We start from the raw sequence: 19,842 nt of genomic DNA, 5'->3' as shown, positions 1-19,842 counted from the left end.
TCAGTGCATTTTGACACACAATTATATGTACATCAGCACAGAATCAGAACTGATACTGATACCAATATTCAATAATACCTCTACTTTTGGGCATAAAAGTATATGTACACAAGTGCAGAATATCGGTATTGGGTCATCCCTACTTTTTAGCATTCGTCTGTACCTATATCCGTAAATGAGCTCAGCATACTTGTATGGGTATGGGTGCATTGCTAGTTTTTTAACATACAAGTAGATGAGTGCAGTATCAGACCTGATACTGATACCATTATCGATAATGGTGTACCTCTATTTCTTAGCGTACACGTAAATGAGTGTAGAATCAGACCCAATACCAGTATCATATCAGTGCATTCCTAGATTTTGACATACAATCATGTGTACATAAGTGCAGGATATAAATATCGGTTTTGGTGCATCCCTAGTTGCTGCCATTCAAGTTTGTGTATATGAATTCCAATATCAGTATTAGTGTATTCATAGTTTTTGCAAACAAGTATGTTTACATGAGTGCGGGATATCGGTATTGGTGCATCCCTAGTATTTGACATGCAAGTAAATGAGCACAGTCTCAGATGCGATATCAATATCGGTTTTGGTGTATCCATAATTTTTGTCATTCAAGTTTGTGTACATGAGAGTGTAATTCCAATATCGGCATTAGTGTTCTCATGGCTTTTGCAAACAAGTATGTTTACATGAGCATGGGATACTGATATTGGTATTGGTGCATCCCTAGTTTATTATATACAAGTAAATGAGCGCAGGATCAGACATGACAGCAAAATTGGTTTTGGCGCATCCCTAGTTTTTTGCCATTCAAGTTTATGTATATGAGAGCTGAATTCCAATATCGGTATAAGTGTATTCATAGTTTTTCCAAACAAATATGTTTACATGAGCATGGGATATCGGTATTGGTACATCCCTAGTTTTTGACATGCAAGTAAATGAGCGCAGTATCAGATGTGATATCGATATCGGTTTTGGTGCATCCCTAGTTTCAGCAAACTATTATATTTACATGAGCATGGCATACCGATATCGGTATTGGTGCATCTCTAGAATTTCCACATGCAAGTAAATGAGCGCAGTATCAGGCATGACAATATCGGTTTTGGTGCGTTCATAGTTTTTGCCATGCAAGGATGTGTAGATGAGAGCAGAATTCCAGTATCGGTATTAGTGTATTCCTAGTTTTTGCAAACAAGTAGGTTTACATGAGCGAGTGATATCGAAATTGGTATTGGTGCATTCCTAGGTTTTGACATGCAAGTAATTGAGGGCAGAATCAGTCGTGATATCAATATCAGTTTTGGTGCATTCATAGTTTTTGGCATTCACGTATGTGTATATGAGAGCTAAATTTCCAATATTGGTATTAGTGCATCCCTAGTTTTGGCAAACTATTATGTTTACATGAGCATGCAAGTAAATGAGCGCAGTATCAGACGTGATAGCAGTATCGGTATCGATGGATTACCAGTTTTTAACATAAAAGTACTTGAGTGCAGTATCAGAAATTGATACCGATACCAATGTCAGTATTGGTGCATCCCTAGTTCTTAGCATACAAGTAAATGAGTGCAGTGACAGACCTGAGACCAGTATTGTATCTGTGCATCCCTAGTTTTTGACATACGTATATCTGTACATGAGTGTCAGACCAATACCAATATCACTATTGGTGCGTTCAGTAGTTTTGCCATACATGTGCATGTACATGCTTTTAGTATTAGACATGAAACCAATATTCACAGTTTCTGGCATGTTTGAAATGTATGTATGGGACAAAGCAATTAGTCTACAGGTCTGAAAACACCCTTAGTATCCACTTACCCTCAGAGAAATACATTTTTGTTATTATATATGAAATTTTATGGTTGTATATAAAAATAACTACATTTTTACTTTCAAAATGTGGAGTCTGTTCACCCTGCATCTAAATGCAAAACAATTCATTCTACAATAACATATAATTGCAGAACTACCAATGTATACCAGCAGGTCAGTACAAGCCTTGAATTCTTGGCCGTTGACTCTTATTCGGTCTAGCATTTACACTAGAATCACGAAACAATCACAATGGTGTCAGAGATTTTGACTTCCTCTTTTTATTATGTCCATCTCACTCCAAATAAACATTTCAACGGATTGCTCGCTGTGTTGTGATTTTACACAGAAATGCTGTTAAATTTTTTATTAACAATAACTTTAAGTGCTTTCGGTGAGACCTCGAGCCACAGTAACAATCCATTTTATGACAGTGCTTTTACTGAGCTGAGCGTAGATGAAAAATGACAATGATATAAGCTAAAGGGTGCTAAATTTTCCCAGTTTGCTCTGGATCTGAATGTCGGGATGAGATGTATTGGTTTAGACTACACATCAAATTCCTTATTAGAATTTCCTGTTATACTTTTCTCATGTAGACTTAACAGAAAAGAGAGCTTGAGTGTTTGAGCCAAATAGGTCAGACGAGTAATACTGAAGCGCTCACACTATGTAACCTTTTCAGACTTTTTTGTACTGTCCTCAATCTACAGTGTATACTGTATTTCTTTACATCCACAAACGCACCAACACACACACACATTGTTAGGTAACTTTGTGTTATACAAGCAAATCTAACTTTCCAATGTTTATCTCAGGCAAAACAACTATTGATTTTCTTTTTATTTAAAATAGGATGCAAATTCGGATATAATTCTATGTTTTAGCTATTTATTTTAATAATCTAAGTGGTTATTTATATGTATATATTTATTTTTGTCTTCTTTAAAACAAAAGCTCCAATAAAGAAAACCACGCAGATCAGTGTAATATTACGGTCATAAATTATGAAACTTATCTTTGCGATCTGCCAAAAAATAAAATACACCTGAAAACAAATAATAGGTTCAAAAGTTCAAAGAATGACCGTTAAATACAGACAAGATTAACAAATATCACATTTTAAACAACAGAGATGTAAGCAGGGCTTAATTTGTGTCGGAACACGCCGGATCCTCTGAAATCTGATCTGGTACCTAATTTTACCGATTCCCCTCCTCAACCTCCCTCCTCCCCACTCCGCTGTTCACTTTCACTTTCTTCCATGACTCCGCAACTCTCTTGACTTTGGTCCGCGACAACCATCTCCAAACCCCCTCCACCCCGCTCTTCACCTTCGTCTGCGCCACCCCTCCGCCATCAAAAAACCTGCCATCAACCTCCCCCCGCTCTCCACTTTAATGCACAACACTTCTACATCCTCGGGTAACATGGATCCGGATCCGTTACCTGATATGTTCTGGGTCTTTGCAATTCAAAATTTATGCACTGGAGGTAAGAGATGAGATCCAGCGGCAGGTCCTGAGATGATCTGGCCTATATAAAGCCCTGTCGGCTGGAGCTGTTCGCGGAGCTGCTCACAATTCAATTAAATTCACCTTTATTTCTATAGCGCTTTTACAATTTAGCTTGTGTCAAAGCAACTTCAGATAGAAGATTATAGTAAATTGAAACAGTGTCAGTTCAGTTTTCAGAGTTTAAGTTTAGTTCAGTTCAGTGTGGTTTTAATATTCACTGCTAAGAGTCCAAATACTGAAGAGCAAATTCATCGATGCGCAGCTCTACAGATGCAGCCTCTGAAATGAGACACAGCTTATCTGTGCGGTTCAACGAAAATAATGCAAACCCTCCAGCCAATCAGAATGATTGTTACTAATTCGCCAATGTCACTTAGAGATAGTGTTTGAATGATTCTCTAGCATACTTTCTAAAGTGATAACAAAACAGGTGATTTTGCTCACATTTTTAGATTATAAGGCTGAACGGCATGAAATGCCATCAGTCTACTGACATTTCCAAGTATTTCTCTCTTGCAATCGGGAGATCACAATAATTAAGCCTGAAAAAGCCAAAGCAAACAAACACTACCAGATTACCATGGTATAAATACAGCACTACAAAATGCAAAAGAGAGAGATCAACTTAAAGTGTCACTTACCTGTTCTATAATGATTTGATCAGCTGTAGAAAACACTGTTTTTCTCCCCTAAGGACTTGCGGTCTCTGTCACCATCTTGTGCCAGAACGTCAACCGTCTTTGCTCTCCTCAGTACGAAAGGCTGATGGCTGCCAACGTGCTGAATCTCTGAAATTATAAATATTTAAAATAGGCACTATCTTTATAAATAAACTGCATAGTTGCAATCTAAACATCTACATAATTTATGTACAATTATACAAAATATTGTAAAGCTTATTATAGGACATTATTTCACCTATATTCTCTACATTTTATTTTCAGAAACTTGATTTATTAACTCTCTTCAGCTGAAGATAGTGAGTCACATACATCTTGCATAGCCTGAGGGTGAATAAACAGTCATCTTTGAGTGAACTATTGCTTTAATATCTATACTTCAGACATTATTTAGTGCATTATTAGCACGAACGACTAAGAAATTGAAGCCTGCAGACTTTTGAGTGATTTTAAAGCAGTTATAAGGGACACAGAGATGATTTCATGTCTTTTTGTCACTAGATAGTTATCCATTTGTTTTCAGATGTTTGGCTATGTGATCAGTCTGTCTCTAATAGTGCTTGAGCCGCTGTTTATCTCTCTGCCATGAGATGCTGGTTGTTCCCTGGCTGACACTCTCCTTAGAGGGAGACGCTTGGCAGTTGTAAATAAACATGAAGATCTGATGCAGCTTATCTCGGTGCTTATGGTGCATTGCAACAAATGTTACTTAAAGGTTAGGGATCTGGATCCAGATGTTAGCTGGAGGTCTGTTGAGACTCTCTCATTTCTTATGTGAGATAATAGCCCCTTTCACACAGTGATACCGGTAAATATCTGGAAAATTAACAGAGCGACTTTAACTCCAAAATACCAGTAAATTCTGACATCATTAACCAGAAATGACCCTTTAAACGGCTGCGCTTGTATTTGACAGAAGGGGTCGGCTTTTGTTGATGGTTAATGGTACATAATATGTGTGTGTGCTGGCGCTCACTGGCTGCTTCACGTGCACAAGCATCAAGCAACTGAAGCAGAGCTTGAAGGTAAACAAACGGTTTATTGTAAGCATTTTATTGATCATTTTTCCCACAGTTGGCATTAAGAAGGAACATAAAAACGTTATCTGACTAACATCTAGCAGCTAAATGTGTCTGGGATATTCAAAGGCTTTTATTTTCATAAACAGTGTGGGTGAATGCGTCTGAATATTCTCATTGGCTGCAGTAGATGTCTCGCGTCAGCCCGTTCTAATTGTGAACACGCTGTATCTGGCAATTTTCCTTCTGCGTTCACACAGAGCAGCACTCCAGCAAATTACCGGTAATGTTACAACTAGGGTTGTGTGATTAATCGAAATCGAATCGCAATCGCAATTTCAAATGTTGTGATTAGTTCATCGCAAGAGGCTGGGCTATAAAATATATATGTATATATGTAAACTACAATAACATCTGAGGTGAAGTGCTTCAAACCCAGTCCGCTATGCTTCAGAAAATAAAGATGCTAGACTTTCTGCTATGGTGTCGTGAGGCATCGCAGACATGAATCTGGTTTCACAACATACATTTGTCATTTATGACTCCCTACGACACCCTACGTCAAGGAAATCGTTCCGAAATCGTGTGATCTGACTGGGCTTTACTCATTCATTCATTCATTTTCTTTTTAGCTTAGTCCCTGTATTAATCTGGGGTCGCCACAGCGGAATGAACCACCAACTCATGCAGCATTTGTTTTACACAGCGGATGCCCTTCCAGCTGCAACCCATCACTGGAAAACATCCATACACACTCAATCACACACATACACTACAGACAATTTAGCTTACCCAAATCACCTATACCCCTTTTTTTTTTTAACCGGAGCACCCGGAGGAAACCCACGTCAACACGGGGAGAACATGCAAACTCCCAACAGAAACGCCAACTGACCCAGCCGAGGCTCGAATCAGCGACCTGCTTGCTGTGAGGCGATTGTGCTACCCACTGCGCCACAGTGCTACCCCCGGGGCTTTATAACTAGCCAATTGAGTGAGCACACTTTTGTTCTGCCCAATCAGCATCGTTCGGCCCAATCAAAAAAAAAAAATTGGAAAGTGCTGACAAGTGGGATGATGGAGTCTGCTGCTTCAGAAGCATTAATAGACGAATTAATATCAAAGAAAAACAGCATTTGTACTGTGGGAATATTTTGGTTTCAAAGTCACAGACACTGAACAAAAACAGATATATTTTAAATGCTGTCGCAGAATTGTTGACGTGGCTTAAAGATTAATGAGCTGAAGCTTGAATTTATTTAAAATCTGCTTGAAGTTTAAATTTAATGGTAAATCAAATCCCAATATCTGTCAAAAAAATCACAATTAGATATTTTCCCAAAATCGCACAGCCCTAATTGCAACTTCTCTTTCCGGAAAATTGCTGAAACAAATCTATCAATATTTTCAAAAAGGACCTTTCCAGAAAATTGCCGGTAATTTTCCGGAAAGGTCTTTATGTGTGAAAAGGGCTAATATGTCTCCTCTAGAATTTTGGAATAAGATCACAACAGTGTCACAAATATGGTGTTATTTGTTGTTAAAAGTACATCATTTGCATATCCTTGTGTTTTTCTAATACTGTATGTCCTATTGTACTTATTTAATTTTTGTACCACAACAAGAGATTTAAAAAACATAATAATAATAAAAATAATTCCCTTTTGAATAGTGAATAGTAAACCAGCATTAACCTTTTTTAAAAGATGCCAAAATATGGAAGAATGATTGCGACACATGCTCTGTATTAATGGTGTTTAGGGTGTATAAAATAGGGTTTGGTGTAATGCAAACCCTAATTCAAGAATTATTTAACAAAAATTGAGAACTTTGTGCATGATTAAACTTTAGCTTGATTCTATTTGCATGCAGTTCACTCTAATTCACCTAAGAAAGCACACACAATGTGAGAAATGAAGATGAACAGAAATGCACCAGAAAACAAAAACAAAAAAACAGTCCATGTACTTTCTGTTCTGAGGTAAATACAGTTGCATGTGTTCATCTCAACAGCAAGTTATCGGATTCTGTCAAATGTCTTTCATAACTTTCATCTGACGATAGGTGTTCTGGTCTGAAGATATTCAACTAAGGCTCAGTTTACACTAATATGTTTAGCTTTAAAATGGTGTTTAGAACAAAAACTATCCACGTCCACATTGGCGTTTCACTTAGCATTTCTGAACAGATCTCCAGCCACACTACACCGCTGAAAACATCATCACGTGACCACACACACATTCTCACATGCGCTGCAGTGTATGGGTGCGTCTGAGCTCCAGGCAGTCAGCGGGTGCTTTGAGCACAACTCCCCGGCTGAGAGCAGCGCGGGTCGGACAGTTCATCAAGGATCTTCTGATGGATCTCATCTCACTATAGTTGTTAAGTGTGATATTTATTTCATCTTGTCTCTATCTAATGGTCTTTTTAAACTATTGCTTGTTCTTAGGTAACGCGTTATGTAACCACATTCACAGATTCTACACATTTGACTGATTGCTTGCCTTTATTTTCTATTATGTATAAACTTATTATAAGTTATACATTTATAATGGCCATTATTGACAATTAAAACTGATATTCAGCAAAAGAGACAGGGTATGTTTCATATTTTTCGACGAAAATGAAAGGAGGCAGTAATGTTATAGGCTCCATTTTGTTATAAATATGCATACAGTGAAGATGACAGTCATATAAATATGCAGTTACATGATGCCTCAAAATTTTTTGTGTTTGTTAAGTTAATATCAAAATGAAAATGTTGGCGCCAATAGCCAAGTGGTTTTGTGTGCCGACATATGGCACCAACATGCTCATGACCCGAGTTTGATTCCCGGCTCGAGGTCCTTTGCCGATCCTTTCCCCCTCTCTGCTTCTAATGCTTTCCTGTCTGAATGTCTACTGACAAAATTATGTTTTTATTTTATTGTTAAGATACAATGTAGCTAGGTGTGAATGACGTTATAAAGTACACAGTTTTTACCCAACGTGTCCTTGCAAAGTCTGAATTAAGGAAAGGATGCAAGACTGAACTTTGTGCCCTTGATATTGAGAAATAGCTCCAATCATATTCCAATCCTCCGTTTTCAGATGACTTTGTTTTCCCCCTCCACACTGACACAAAGCAGCAGCATTTTAAAAACAAAACGGCCTCTCCAGCGTTTTCAAAAAGCTCCATTTTTGGGGCTCGAAAACTCCGGGGTAGTGTGAACGGAAGACATAACTGTAGCAAAACTTTTGTGTTTAACGTATTAGTGTAAACGGGGCCTACATCAGGAAGATATATAGAGACTCTTTTTTGGATTTCTAAGTATTGTGTTTCAAGTTTTATTAATCTTAACTCATTAAAACGGTGTACTTGTGTAATTCGAACTCTATTAGTGAAACACAGCAGTTCCAAAAGACCAACAGGCACAGTCAGCAGTTTTTTTAATGGACTCACTTTATATTAAGTCACCTTAATTACTATCTACTTACATTTACATGAATAATTTGGTACACTGCACTTGTTATGTACGTACCGTAAATGTTTTTACATTGTACTTATATTTAAAAATATATGCATGTAATTACATCTGTGATTCATTTTTGTAATTACACTTATAATTACCATGTTGTCCCATCCCTTACAGCTTAACCCACTCTTAATCCCACAAAAACAACCAAACCTGTCTCTAACTGTAACTTTATTTCACGTCAACAGCACCAGAAGTGTTCTGCAGAACAATATGAACACAATAAGTCCACTCTACGTTTTTATGTGAATTCGTCTTAGTTAAAGCCACTTAATAAAAAGTAGGACCCATTTAATTTAGCCATGATTGTTTCCAAATTGTATTGTATATGCCAAGACTCATTCATATGTATGGCATGTGAAACAAGGCGAGTAAATAACAATAGCAAGGTTTCAACTAAATATTTTAAAAGGGTGGTCCACTACGACATCATATTTCAAACTTTAGTTGATGTGTAATGCAGCTGTGTGAACATAAACAACATCTCTGGATTTAATACTCTTAAAGTTCAATGCAAATGAAGACTTTGGCTTTTACAGAGTTAGCTTAGCAAAGCCTACAGCGAACGAAGTTTGGAGACTTTAAAAAAGTACATCCGGGTTAATGAGATCATAAAGCCTTCAGGTTATGTGCATATATCCCATGTGCAGCGAAGAAGCGTGGCCAGAGGTGCTGTGATGTTATAGCAGAGAAAACTAAAATTCCGTCCACATGCTGCTATTTCCACAGAGCTTGCTCTGTTTCTGTATTTGGGCTTCCAAAGGACACTATACAAAGAGAGAAGTGCTTACAGTTTGATTTTAATTATGTTCCAGAGAATTATTTAAAAACATAGCTCTAGCATTTGACAAAGGACAGCTCCCAGAATCTTTCCCAGTTCAGTGTTGGATTCGGCTAAAAACTCCTCAAAGAAGGAGCAACTCCAACCATAATAGAAGACACTGTGGATTGTGAGACACAACCTTTAAGTATTTTTATTTGTTAAAATTGATCAGTTATCAGCTACATGCACGGTTTCTAGCGTTAACAGTATGTTGTAGCAAGGATGTAAACAAGGATGTTTACAACAGGAAATGCTGTTTTGCACCATTAACAATTTAGCTACAAATTCATTTTTATCCATCAAACTGCTGTAAACACCCACAATCTTCTCAATGCCCACAAGCATGACGCTACCTGGTGACTTGGAGTATATCCGCGACTCACAGTACATTATGTTAGCTGACCAATCAGAGCCTCTTGAGGTAGGGCTTTCAGAGGAACTAGGAAATATGACAGTCGTTTTCATGTTAGCTGAGTAGCTGTATGTAATCAATGTAAGATATATGAAAAACTTACCTGATTATTTAAAAATGAAGCATGAGCACACATTGCTATGCACCCCATAAACACAACCAAGTCTTAAGAATTCACTCTGGACCACCTCTTTAGGTTATAAAATATGTAGCTTAATTTTTTTGTCATTTTAATTGATGTAAGTTGAGAGGACTAAAAAGTACATTTGATTCAACTAAAAAATGTAAGGCAGCAAGGTTTTTTTTTACACTGTAGGTTTTCATTTTTGGGTGAACTTGATCTCTCACAAGTTAAGTGAGATTTCACTATTTCTCTTGGTCTATTTTATATCCCCTTTAGCTACAGTAACTGCTGTCCTTGGGTTTAAAGTTGTACAGTTTGACCTTCTAAAACTCTGAAAGGAAAAGGCAAAGATTCACATACACAGACATACCCAAATCCCACCCCCCATCATCTGGGAGTTCCTCTCTAAGTATGGGTTTTCCAGAGCCCCAGGTGCTTTCTCCATTTGAAACCTGAGCTCTTTTTCTCCCGCTCTAAATCTCATCTCACACACACAAACATAGAGAGAGAGAGAGAGAGAAGTCTGTGCTCTAAACTCACTCTATATAGTCATCTTACTGCAGAGAGAGAGAGAGGGAGAGGAAAAAAACAATATGCTTCTTCCTGAGTAAATGCTCTTCTACATTCTCTTTCTATGAGATAAAGTTTAATGTAAAGTCTTCTTGGCTGGTCTCTGATTTTTGATAGCAGCAGATGGTGTTTAAATTGTTCGGCCACCTCTGTGTTAGTCATTCTCTTAGTTTAGACTTGGCCTGTAATAGAACTGTCTACCTCTTTCTTTTCTGTATCTCAGCTTTCACCTTACCTTGGAAAGAGATGTATGGCTTATGTTTGAGTGGGTTTACACAGGCCTTTGTATTAGTGTAAAGACAAGAAATAGACAAAAATTTGGATGCTGATAATTAGCTGTTTGCTGTTGCTTTTTTATAGCTAATTGGCTAATTAAATGGTCACGCTTTATAGTAAGGTTCTATTACGTTTTCATTGCTGATAAAATAGCATTTCGTTTAAAGCTATCTAAAGCACAAGAATTATCATTATCGTACCACTCAATGACAATATCGCATTTTACGTTTTCCCACGATCAGGTATATATAATTTACTAATACATTGTTAAAATCTGAAAATTATACCTGTTAGCATTACTTCACATAGATCTCACGGTTGGGTCCGTCTTGATGTTAATATTTACTCAAAGCATCTTCTCATTGGATAAGAAAATGACAAAAAAAATCTATTGAATACTGCAGTCATTTACTGTATCATAACTATAAGCTCAAATTAAAAACCACTTGACAGACAGCAGCACTTTTGCTAATAAAAAACACAAGGGTTGTTCGAATGGTAATATGCTCATTTTAGCACACTGAATTAAAAGTAACATCTCTGCATTTCTGAAATGAATTAACTATTAGCAGATAATAATAATGGGGTTTTGTTACTATCAGAAGATGATACAAATTTTGTATGGGTCTTGTGTAGTTTTATAGCTTGCCCTTACAAACGAAACTTATGAAAAAAAATGTAAGCAGGCATTATGGGAAAGTAAATTATCTGATAACTAATTATCAAACACAGGCTCATTGTGGATATGTACCCCTGTCTACATTTCTGGAGAGCGTGAATTATGTAGCCAGAGGTGCATCTGGCTGCATTTCGTCTTTAAACGACTGCTACTGGGCAGTATGACGCCGATGATGGCTTCTGTTCATTTTTGCGCTACTAGCTAACCATATACTTCTGTATGGATGGCTTTTCTGATGTTACCAGTTTGCCCAGTAGCTTGCCGCATACTTTGGTGGACTTGGGACATGCAGCAGAGTTCGAGTCTGGGACATGGGGTTTGAGTCTGGTGAAGAACGGTTCGAGAAACCAGGTAAAACAAAAGCAAAAAAAAAAAATAAACAAAATATAAACAACAGGCTGAAAACGTAGTGAAATCACGAGGCTGCGACGGCTTTTCTTTTACTAGGTTGCTTTTGAAAACACTATTGGTTGGGTTTAGGGAAGGGGTGGATGGGTTAGTCGGTCAGTTGACAGCAAGCTGGCCTGGTTGGCTGAAGTGTAAATTGCGCCCTCTTGTGGATTTAAACGAGAAGAGGATGGAGCGAGAGAAATTTGAGATCATCAAAGAGCATACACAGCGGCCTCTGGTGGATTTGTAAAAACAAAAACTGCGAGCAGACATACCTCATTTATTCATTCATTTTCTTTTTGGCTCAGTCCCTTTATTAATCTGGGGTCGCCACAGCAAAATGAACCGCCAACTTATCTAGCATATGTTTTACGCAGCTGATGCCCTTCCAGCCACAACCCTTCACTGGGAAACATCCATACACACACATTCTCATACACTATGGCCAATTTCGTTAATCCAATTCACCTATAGTGCACGCCTTTAGACTGTGGGAAAACATGCAAACTCCACACAGAAATGCCAATTGACCGAGCCGAGGCTCGAACCAGCGACCTTCTTGCTGTGAGGCGAATGTGCTACCCACTGTGCCACCTCATTGCCGAAGACGTACCTCCAGTTATGTATTTCATGTTCGCTAGAAATGTAGATCTGAGGACGTATCCGTAATGAGCCTGGGTTGAAATTATCAGCTAAAATTAGCTTACCACTTCAAAACTACTGACATTCAATAATTATTAGCCCTTAATATGATATATATTATAGTATATTCCAAGCTAAAGATCTACAGTTTGAGACTGTAGTAATGAAATAATAAAAAATCATTAATCTCTGATTTATGATGGGCTTTTCAGTACAGTAGTTTTGTTCAGTAACATCAACAAGAAAGCTGTAAAGAGACGTGCACCTCACCCGCTGTCATAACAAGTTTCATCCTGTACAAACTTTCTCTATCTCTCTCTCTCTCTCTCTCTCTCTCCGGTGCTTAGTCCTGATTTCATTTTTTTTTTCTTTCCTCGAGGAGAGCAGCCTCGCTGTTATTACTTTGGATTCCAGGTCTCTGTTATAAATCATTGTCACCTCGTTTTAGAGACAAACACTACCTGCTCATTGCGCTGCGTGTTATGCATGCATTTATATGCGTTTATGATCAGCTTCCTGCTGTTTTTTTGACATGCGTGTGAATAAACTCTAGTACAGAGTATATATGCATGTGTGTGTGTGTGTGTGTGTGTGTGTATTTGAGATGGTAAACACATTCCTGGAGTTTGTCTGCCCTTGACCCACCAAGAAGCAGGCAAACTGTTTATCTAGTGAGAGATAGAAGTTGAGAATGAAGATGAGGTTTGCTGAGCTGCATTTCTTTTCAAAATTAGTGTCAAGGGTTATCCCTCGATCTGTATCCGCAGCACCATTAATATAGAGATACTCCCCAGTGCTGCTAGCATTCAGGCTGATTCTTTACTCTTAAACCCAGCTGCTCTGTGTTTATTTGTTTGTACGTGCGCTGCAGTCTAACCACACGCTTGTCTCCTCAGTCAAGTGTTTCCTCATGGACTTCCAGAGGAGTTCACCCTGGTCTTCACCCTGCTGCTGAAGAAGAAATCATTGAATGAGAGCATTTACCTGTTCCAGATATCTGATGAGCACGGATACCCTCAGGTGTGTGTCCTGTGTCCGCTGATGTTTATAGATTTGTGGCTTATAGAAAAGTGTATTGATAGGCTGAATGGAAAGTCCTTAAATCCTGATTGGTTTAGATTGTGTTAGATGTAGATTAAGGTTGCACAATTTATGTGTTCTGCTGCAGTTACACTAGGGTTTGAGCATGCGAAATTCTGGCGCTGTGAAAAGGGGCGGGATTAAACAAGATGATTAGACATTTAAAAAAGTGAGCGATTAGTTCATATTCTACATTTCTATCCAGAGAGGTTATATTTTGATCAACAATTTATCTCACGCAGTCACGTTATGTGATTTCACAGATCAGAGTTCACCAAGCTTGAACTTTGCAACGCAGCGAACTGAGAAACTTGTTGCACAAGCTTGAGTTTCCGGACTGATGCATTCGTGTGCGTATGAATGGGGAGAAAAGTCTAGTGTGACCGCAGCTTTAAAGTGATCATGTTAATGTGCGAATCCACATTTGTCACATTGCCAAATGTGCAATGTTGAGTTGAGATTATAGTTGAGAAGCTACAGTTCAGAACAGAGAGAGTTGCAGAGTTTAACTATAATGAAAAGTTTGTCATCTGACTGTGACTCCATACAAGAAATGATAAAGTTTATAACATTAATAAAGTTTAATTTTATTGAAACATCTATTAATTTTACATTCAATTATTATTACAATTTCTTCTGAATATTGTTAGACTTTAGAAAACTGTTAGGAAATCATAAAATACTTTTTATTTCACTTTTATCTTCACTCTACTGCATTTGTCAATGTTTTTGATTTGTTTATTATATTTTAAGCTGATTTTCATCTCTGAAAAATCATCCCAATCAATCTAAATTAACGAATTATTTCCAAATAGAGATATTCAAGCAATCTGGTGAAGCTGTATTCATATTGCAATATCAACATAGGCTCATTCTGAAAGAGTAGCCCTATGTACATTTCTGGAGATTCCGAATTATGTAGCCAGAAGTACGTATGGCTGCATTTCATTATTAAAATGAACGCTACAGGGCGGTATGACCACTTACCTCTGAATAAACGGCTTTCCCACTCTTACCGAACTTGAGATGCAGAGAGGAGTTGACCACGATGACAGGGTTTGAGTCCGGCGAAGAACTGTTCCAATAAAGACAAAAACAGCCAAAAAACAAAATAAACAAGTAAATAACAGGGTGAGAATGTGAAAAATCTGAAAATGTGGTAAAAATCAGGCGAGGGTTTTTCTTTTGTTGAATTGCCCTTTTAAAACTGTCAGTTGGGTTTAGGGAAGTGGGTGGTTGGGTCAGTTGGTGCTTTTGAAAACACTATTAGTTGGGTTTAGGGAAGGAGGAGGGTGGATCGGTCGATTGGTCAGTCAGTCAGTTAACAGCGGCTTTTAGTGGTTTACACGCGAACAACCGGTGCAAATGGGACTCACAAGAGAAATTTGAGATATGAAAAAGTGTACACACGGCCTCTGGTAGATTCGCGAAAACAAAAACTGCAAAATATGTAGCTTCTGGGACAAAACGTTTTTTGCGCTCTCCAGAAATGTATATAACGGTACATTTTCAGAATGAGCCTGGGTTGTGCAATATATATATCTATCACAAAAATAACAAAATATTGCAATGTCAGATTTTTTCAGATATCGTGCGGTTCTGATGTAGATTACATTATTGTGAAGTGTAGATGGTATACCTAGTAATAATTCATATTAACTTTTGAGTTCAATTCATGTCTAACAGATTCATTCAGTGTTGCTCTCAAAATTTGTTTGAAATATTTTCATTGCAAACTAGACAATATTGTGCGTAACCTATTGCCTTTTTGTTTGATGGACTGTTGTAAAATTATGATCACACTTCCAATCATGTGATATTACTAAACTATATTGTATATTATCAATAAAATGTGACCTAATCCAGCAAAATGAGTCACAGTGACCCAGATAGTAAAATTTTATCTGATATCAATGGTAAAAGGAGACTCTATGATTTAATATCTATTCAAATTGCTACTTTGGTTTTGTCAGTTAAAACAGGACATATCTTTGAGAAATGATCAGTGCCACTGTTGGTGTACATTACTAAGCTTTTTGGTTTTATACAATGTTTAACACCATATTTGGAGAGTGGAGATATTGTTTCATGGGATTCACGTTTCATGGGATACCTAGAATATAGGGAAATTGACAAGAGGAGTTGAGAAAAGCAATACTCATTTTCATCAAATTTAAATCTTTAACTCAACTTTAATAGTGATTTAAATACTTTTATTCAATGATCTGGTCTCCAAACTTTTGTAAGATTATTGAATGTCAAATTAGCTAAAAAAAGAAAAAAGATATAGTTTTCATAGTTTTTTGACCTGTTTCCTAAAGTAAAACCTTGCAACTAATTTCACTAGATTGGGTCACAAATAATGTATTCTTAAAGGCTACATCATGCAGTCACTACAAAAATTGCACACTTTAACTCCAGCTTCATTCAATAATTTTAAATAACCCCTCTTTCCCCCCCTCTATTTATCACACTCCTTTAGTTCTCACTGGACTGGAATGGTCTAGATGGCAACTTGGCCCTGAGGGCGAAAGGGGCTGACCCTGAAGGGCCCATGGTGGGCTGTGTGTTCGACGGAGACGGTGTGGAATCCCTGATGGACAAGCGCTGGCATAAGGTTGCTCTCAGTCTGCAGAAAGAGTCTGCTTCCCTGCACGTGGACTGCAGCTCCATTGAGAACAAGCCCCTGGAGCTCCGAGGCCAGTTGCCAATCAGTGGACACACGCTGTTGGGGATAAGGGCTACTGATGCTGCCCCTGTGGAGGTGAGGAGATCAGGTGCATTGTGTACAGTGTTGTTTCAATTGTTTCATTTTCTTTTCATTGTGAGTTTTAATAACTCATTTCTAATAACTGATTTCTTATATCTTTGCCATGATGACAGAAAATAATATTTGACAATCGATAAAAATATTGCGCAAGAGGGATATTAATAATGACCTTAAAATAGTAAAAAAAAAATGAAAAATGCTTTTATTCTAGCCAAACCAAAAGAAAAAATATTATAGGAAATACTGTCAAAAATCCTTGCTCTGTTAACCTCCTAGGGCTTAGTGGCCACATACGTGGACAGCACTTATTAGCTCTTAAGTGGCTATTTAAAATACTTTGAATGTTTTATATTTCGTTACAGACATACAGTGTCATCCTGCAACTGTTTTGCAGCATATGAAATGTCCCAAACCCTATTTTTAACTGTCCGAAATGGGCAAAAAAAAAATTGTTTTTACTCTCTGATAGTTAAAACATGTTCAAAAAAAATTCTATGCTATATATGCATTAAAAACAGTCAGGAAAAAGTGTTTAATGTCAATTCGGACCACGAGTCCACATATATGGACATCATTTTTCTATAAAAGTACATATTAAAAGATGATACTTAGATTTTATTTTAATTAGGTTCCAATAATCCCAAATAGCAAAGAGAAATAAAAAATGTATGTAAAAAAAAAACACCTTGGGTCTTAAGAGGTTAAACATCATTTGGGAAAAAATTGAAAAAGGAAAAAAAATCACAGGAGGGCTAATCATTGGCCACGTTCACACTGCAGTCAAATGTGGCCCGAATCAGATTTTTTCCCCCTCATGTGACTCTAGACAGTGTGAACAGCCCAAACCGCATGGAATCTGATCTTTTTAGTTCAGATTTGTGCCACTTTCATATGTGGTATTAAATCAGACACAGATCTGATGTTTTGCAATCCGACTGCAGTGTGAACGGTTTTTGTACGGTTATTTTAAATGGACCGTTAATAATTTTCATTGTCAATTATATTTATGTATATTAAATAAAATATTATTTTATCTTATATTTATTTCAATTTTTAAATTAATTATTTTATTTAAAATTAAATAAATCGAAGCAATAAAAAAATGTATTTCATAAATGTACAAAAGATCTGTTTTGCTGTCATTGTTTGCTCAAAAATTGTAATGTCATACTGGCAATAATTTAAAATGAGCTGAAGGAAAAAGTTTAAAAAAATTTAAATAAAGCAAACTTGAATGAATATTCCTACTAAAACTGTATGCATATTCATATACTTGTTTTTTTTTTCAGAAAGTTAAAATGTATTAATTTAACTTGCCCTATACTTTATATGCAACGGTATATTTGTATGGTATATTTGTACGGTTATTTTAAATGGACTGTTAATAGGCACTGTTTTTGTCAACTGTTTTGTCAACTAGAAAACAAAATTTCTATTTACGACAATGAAATTATACATTGTAAACATCTTTAAATCTTGTAAGTTGAGGTACCATTCGTTCGTTAAGATTCGTTTTTTGCAGTCTTATTCTGCTTGATGGTGTGTATCAAGATTCTGATGGCAGTATTCACATTTATTCAATTTAACCAACAAAGCAATCACATAAATGTTAACTAATGGACTCTTTTCACATTTCAGGGTTTCTCAGCAGCAGAAATCGTCACAGTTGGGTAAACTTAGAACGCAGTGAATGGGAGAGTACAACAAAAAAGTTTTTTTTACATACTTATTTGCTGAAATAATACAAGAAAAACTGCACAATGGTGTTATCAAGACTTTCAAAAAAAAGAGAAAAATTGTGTGAGGCTGATAACAGCAGCCAGAATAGAGAAAAACGTCAAATTTACTCTCCTGTCCATTTGATGCAAAGATGATACAATACATAAATAGATATAAATATACATATGTTTTTGTTTTTTTAAATCTAAATATTAAAAACTTTCAAGGATTTAAGGTGCCAATGACTGTTAAACGTTAAATTAAAACAGTCCTGTGAAAATGATCTATTGAACTAAATATGTCAAAAGGGAAGCCTGATGAAAAATAAAACAGTCGTAAACTCTATAACTCTATTTGCTTTAATGGTTTCCACAACAAACACCGTTGAAAACCATGAAATTTGAATCATTACAACCAGCACATTTTAATGTGTTCTGGGATGTAATCCATTAGAGTTGATTTTAGCATGCCACCAATAGAATACAAAACATTATTAGTGAAGTCTCATAGGGTAGTTACACACTGTAAAAATGCATTGGCAAAAAGTCAAGACAACAATTTTTTTTTATGTTGCTTTAACTTATTTTAATAAGTTAATCAAGTTTCAACTAATCTTTTAAGCTATGCAAAGTTAAAATTAACATTTTTAGTAACACTGTAATAGATTTAATGACAAAAAAACAGCAAATGTTTTATGTTGCTTTAACTTATTTAAAAAAGTTAATCAGGTTTCAAATCAATTTTAACTTTAGAATATAAAGTTATATATAAGATTATATAATATTATAGTTATATAAAGTTTAACTTAATATTTTAGACAGTTGGTTTTATGGAAGTTGAGATGACCAGAAAAGTCCAATTGATTCAACTCAAATATTAAAGGCATTTAAGGCATTTTTTACTGTGCAGTTTGTTTTTTGAAAGTTGAGATGACTAGAAAAGTTAATTTTAAAAGATTTTTTACAGTGCACTTTCCATTAAAACATTCCAATAAAACAAGGACCGATTATGTAATGTTTTGTATTGTTTGTTAGTATTTTTTTGCAGGGAACACACTCATAAATGAGCACAATGAATGTACCCAATTCTATGTGAATTAGACTGCAGAAGCTTCCAGCTCCTATGATAATGAAGCGCTAATAGAGTAATCGGAAGTGAAAGTTTCCTATAAGCCAGTTTCCTGCAGGTTTGGCCCTAGGCTTCGTGTCTGTAGGGGGAAATGTGGCAGGGGTGTATCGGTGGATGTTTGAGAGACAGCAAGACCACAGGCGCTTCTCTTCAGGGCTGAGCTTGAGAAAAAAGAGATGAAACGAACAGCCTGTTCTAGTCTGAACGAGCTTCATCCATTACTAATTAATTAGTTCGTTAATCCAACCACTTAGCAAAATGATCATGTAAGTGGTCATATGTAAAGCAGTGGGGGTCTAGCCTTTAAAAAGCTCATTTTGTCTGTTCTCGCTCTGCTTTTAATATGGCCTTTCTGTTTCTTTCTCTTCAGATTGACGTCCAGCAAGTGATGGTGTATTGTGACCCCTCTCTGGCAATCCAGGAGGCCTGCTGTGAGATTCCTGGAGCTCGGGTAATAAAGTCTGAACTGTTAAAATTACCGGAAAAAGGCTCTCATACATGGTGTTACATGAAATTTCAACGTTTTGTGTGTGTGTATGTGTGTGTAGTGAATTAATTTCTTTTAGTGGTCGACTACTATGGGCTGTTAAGTGGCTTTTTGAATCGTTATATAGAGAGAATGGTGGCTAATGGCCAATATTGTGGTTCAAAATTTTATGTAAACT

The 19,842-nt window shown here is 36.6% G+C and overlaps 1 protein-coding gene across 1 annotated transcript in view; it reads left to right on the top strand.

Annotated features, from left to right (window-relative positions):
- col16a1 (collagen, type XVI, alpha 1) overlaps positions 1-19,842 on the top strand; it is a 149,544-nt gene that overhangs the window by 27,029 nt on the left and 102,673 nt on the right. The window contains 3 exon segments of the mRNA XM_056479385.1: positions 13,377-13,500; positions 16,043-16,324; positions 19,548-19,628. Of these exon segments, the coding sequence (XP_056335360.1) occupies positions 13,377-13,500; positions 16,043-16,324; positions 19,548-19,628 (487 nt within the window).

This window comes from Danio aesculapii, chromosome 19 (genome assembly GCF_903798145.1).
Source record: "Danio aesculapii chromosome 19, fDanAes4.1, whole genome shotgun sequence".
Classification (NCBI taxonomy): Eukaryota; Metazoa; Chordata; class Actinopteri; order Cypriniformes; family Danionidae; genus Danio; species Danio aesculapii.
The sequence above is the reverse complement of the archived record's forward strand: the minus strand, read 5'-3'. Positions and strand labels throughout refer to the sequence as shown.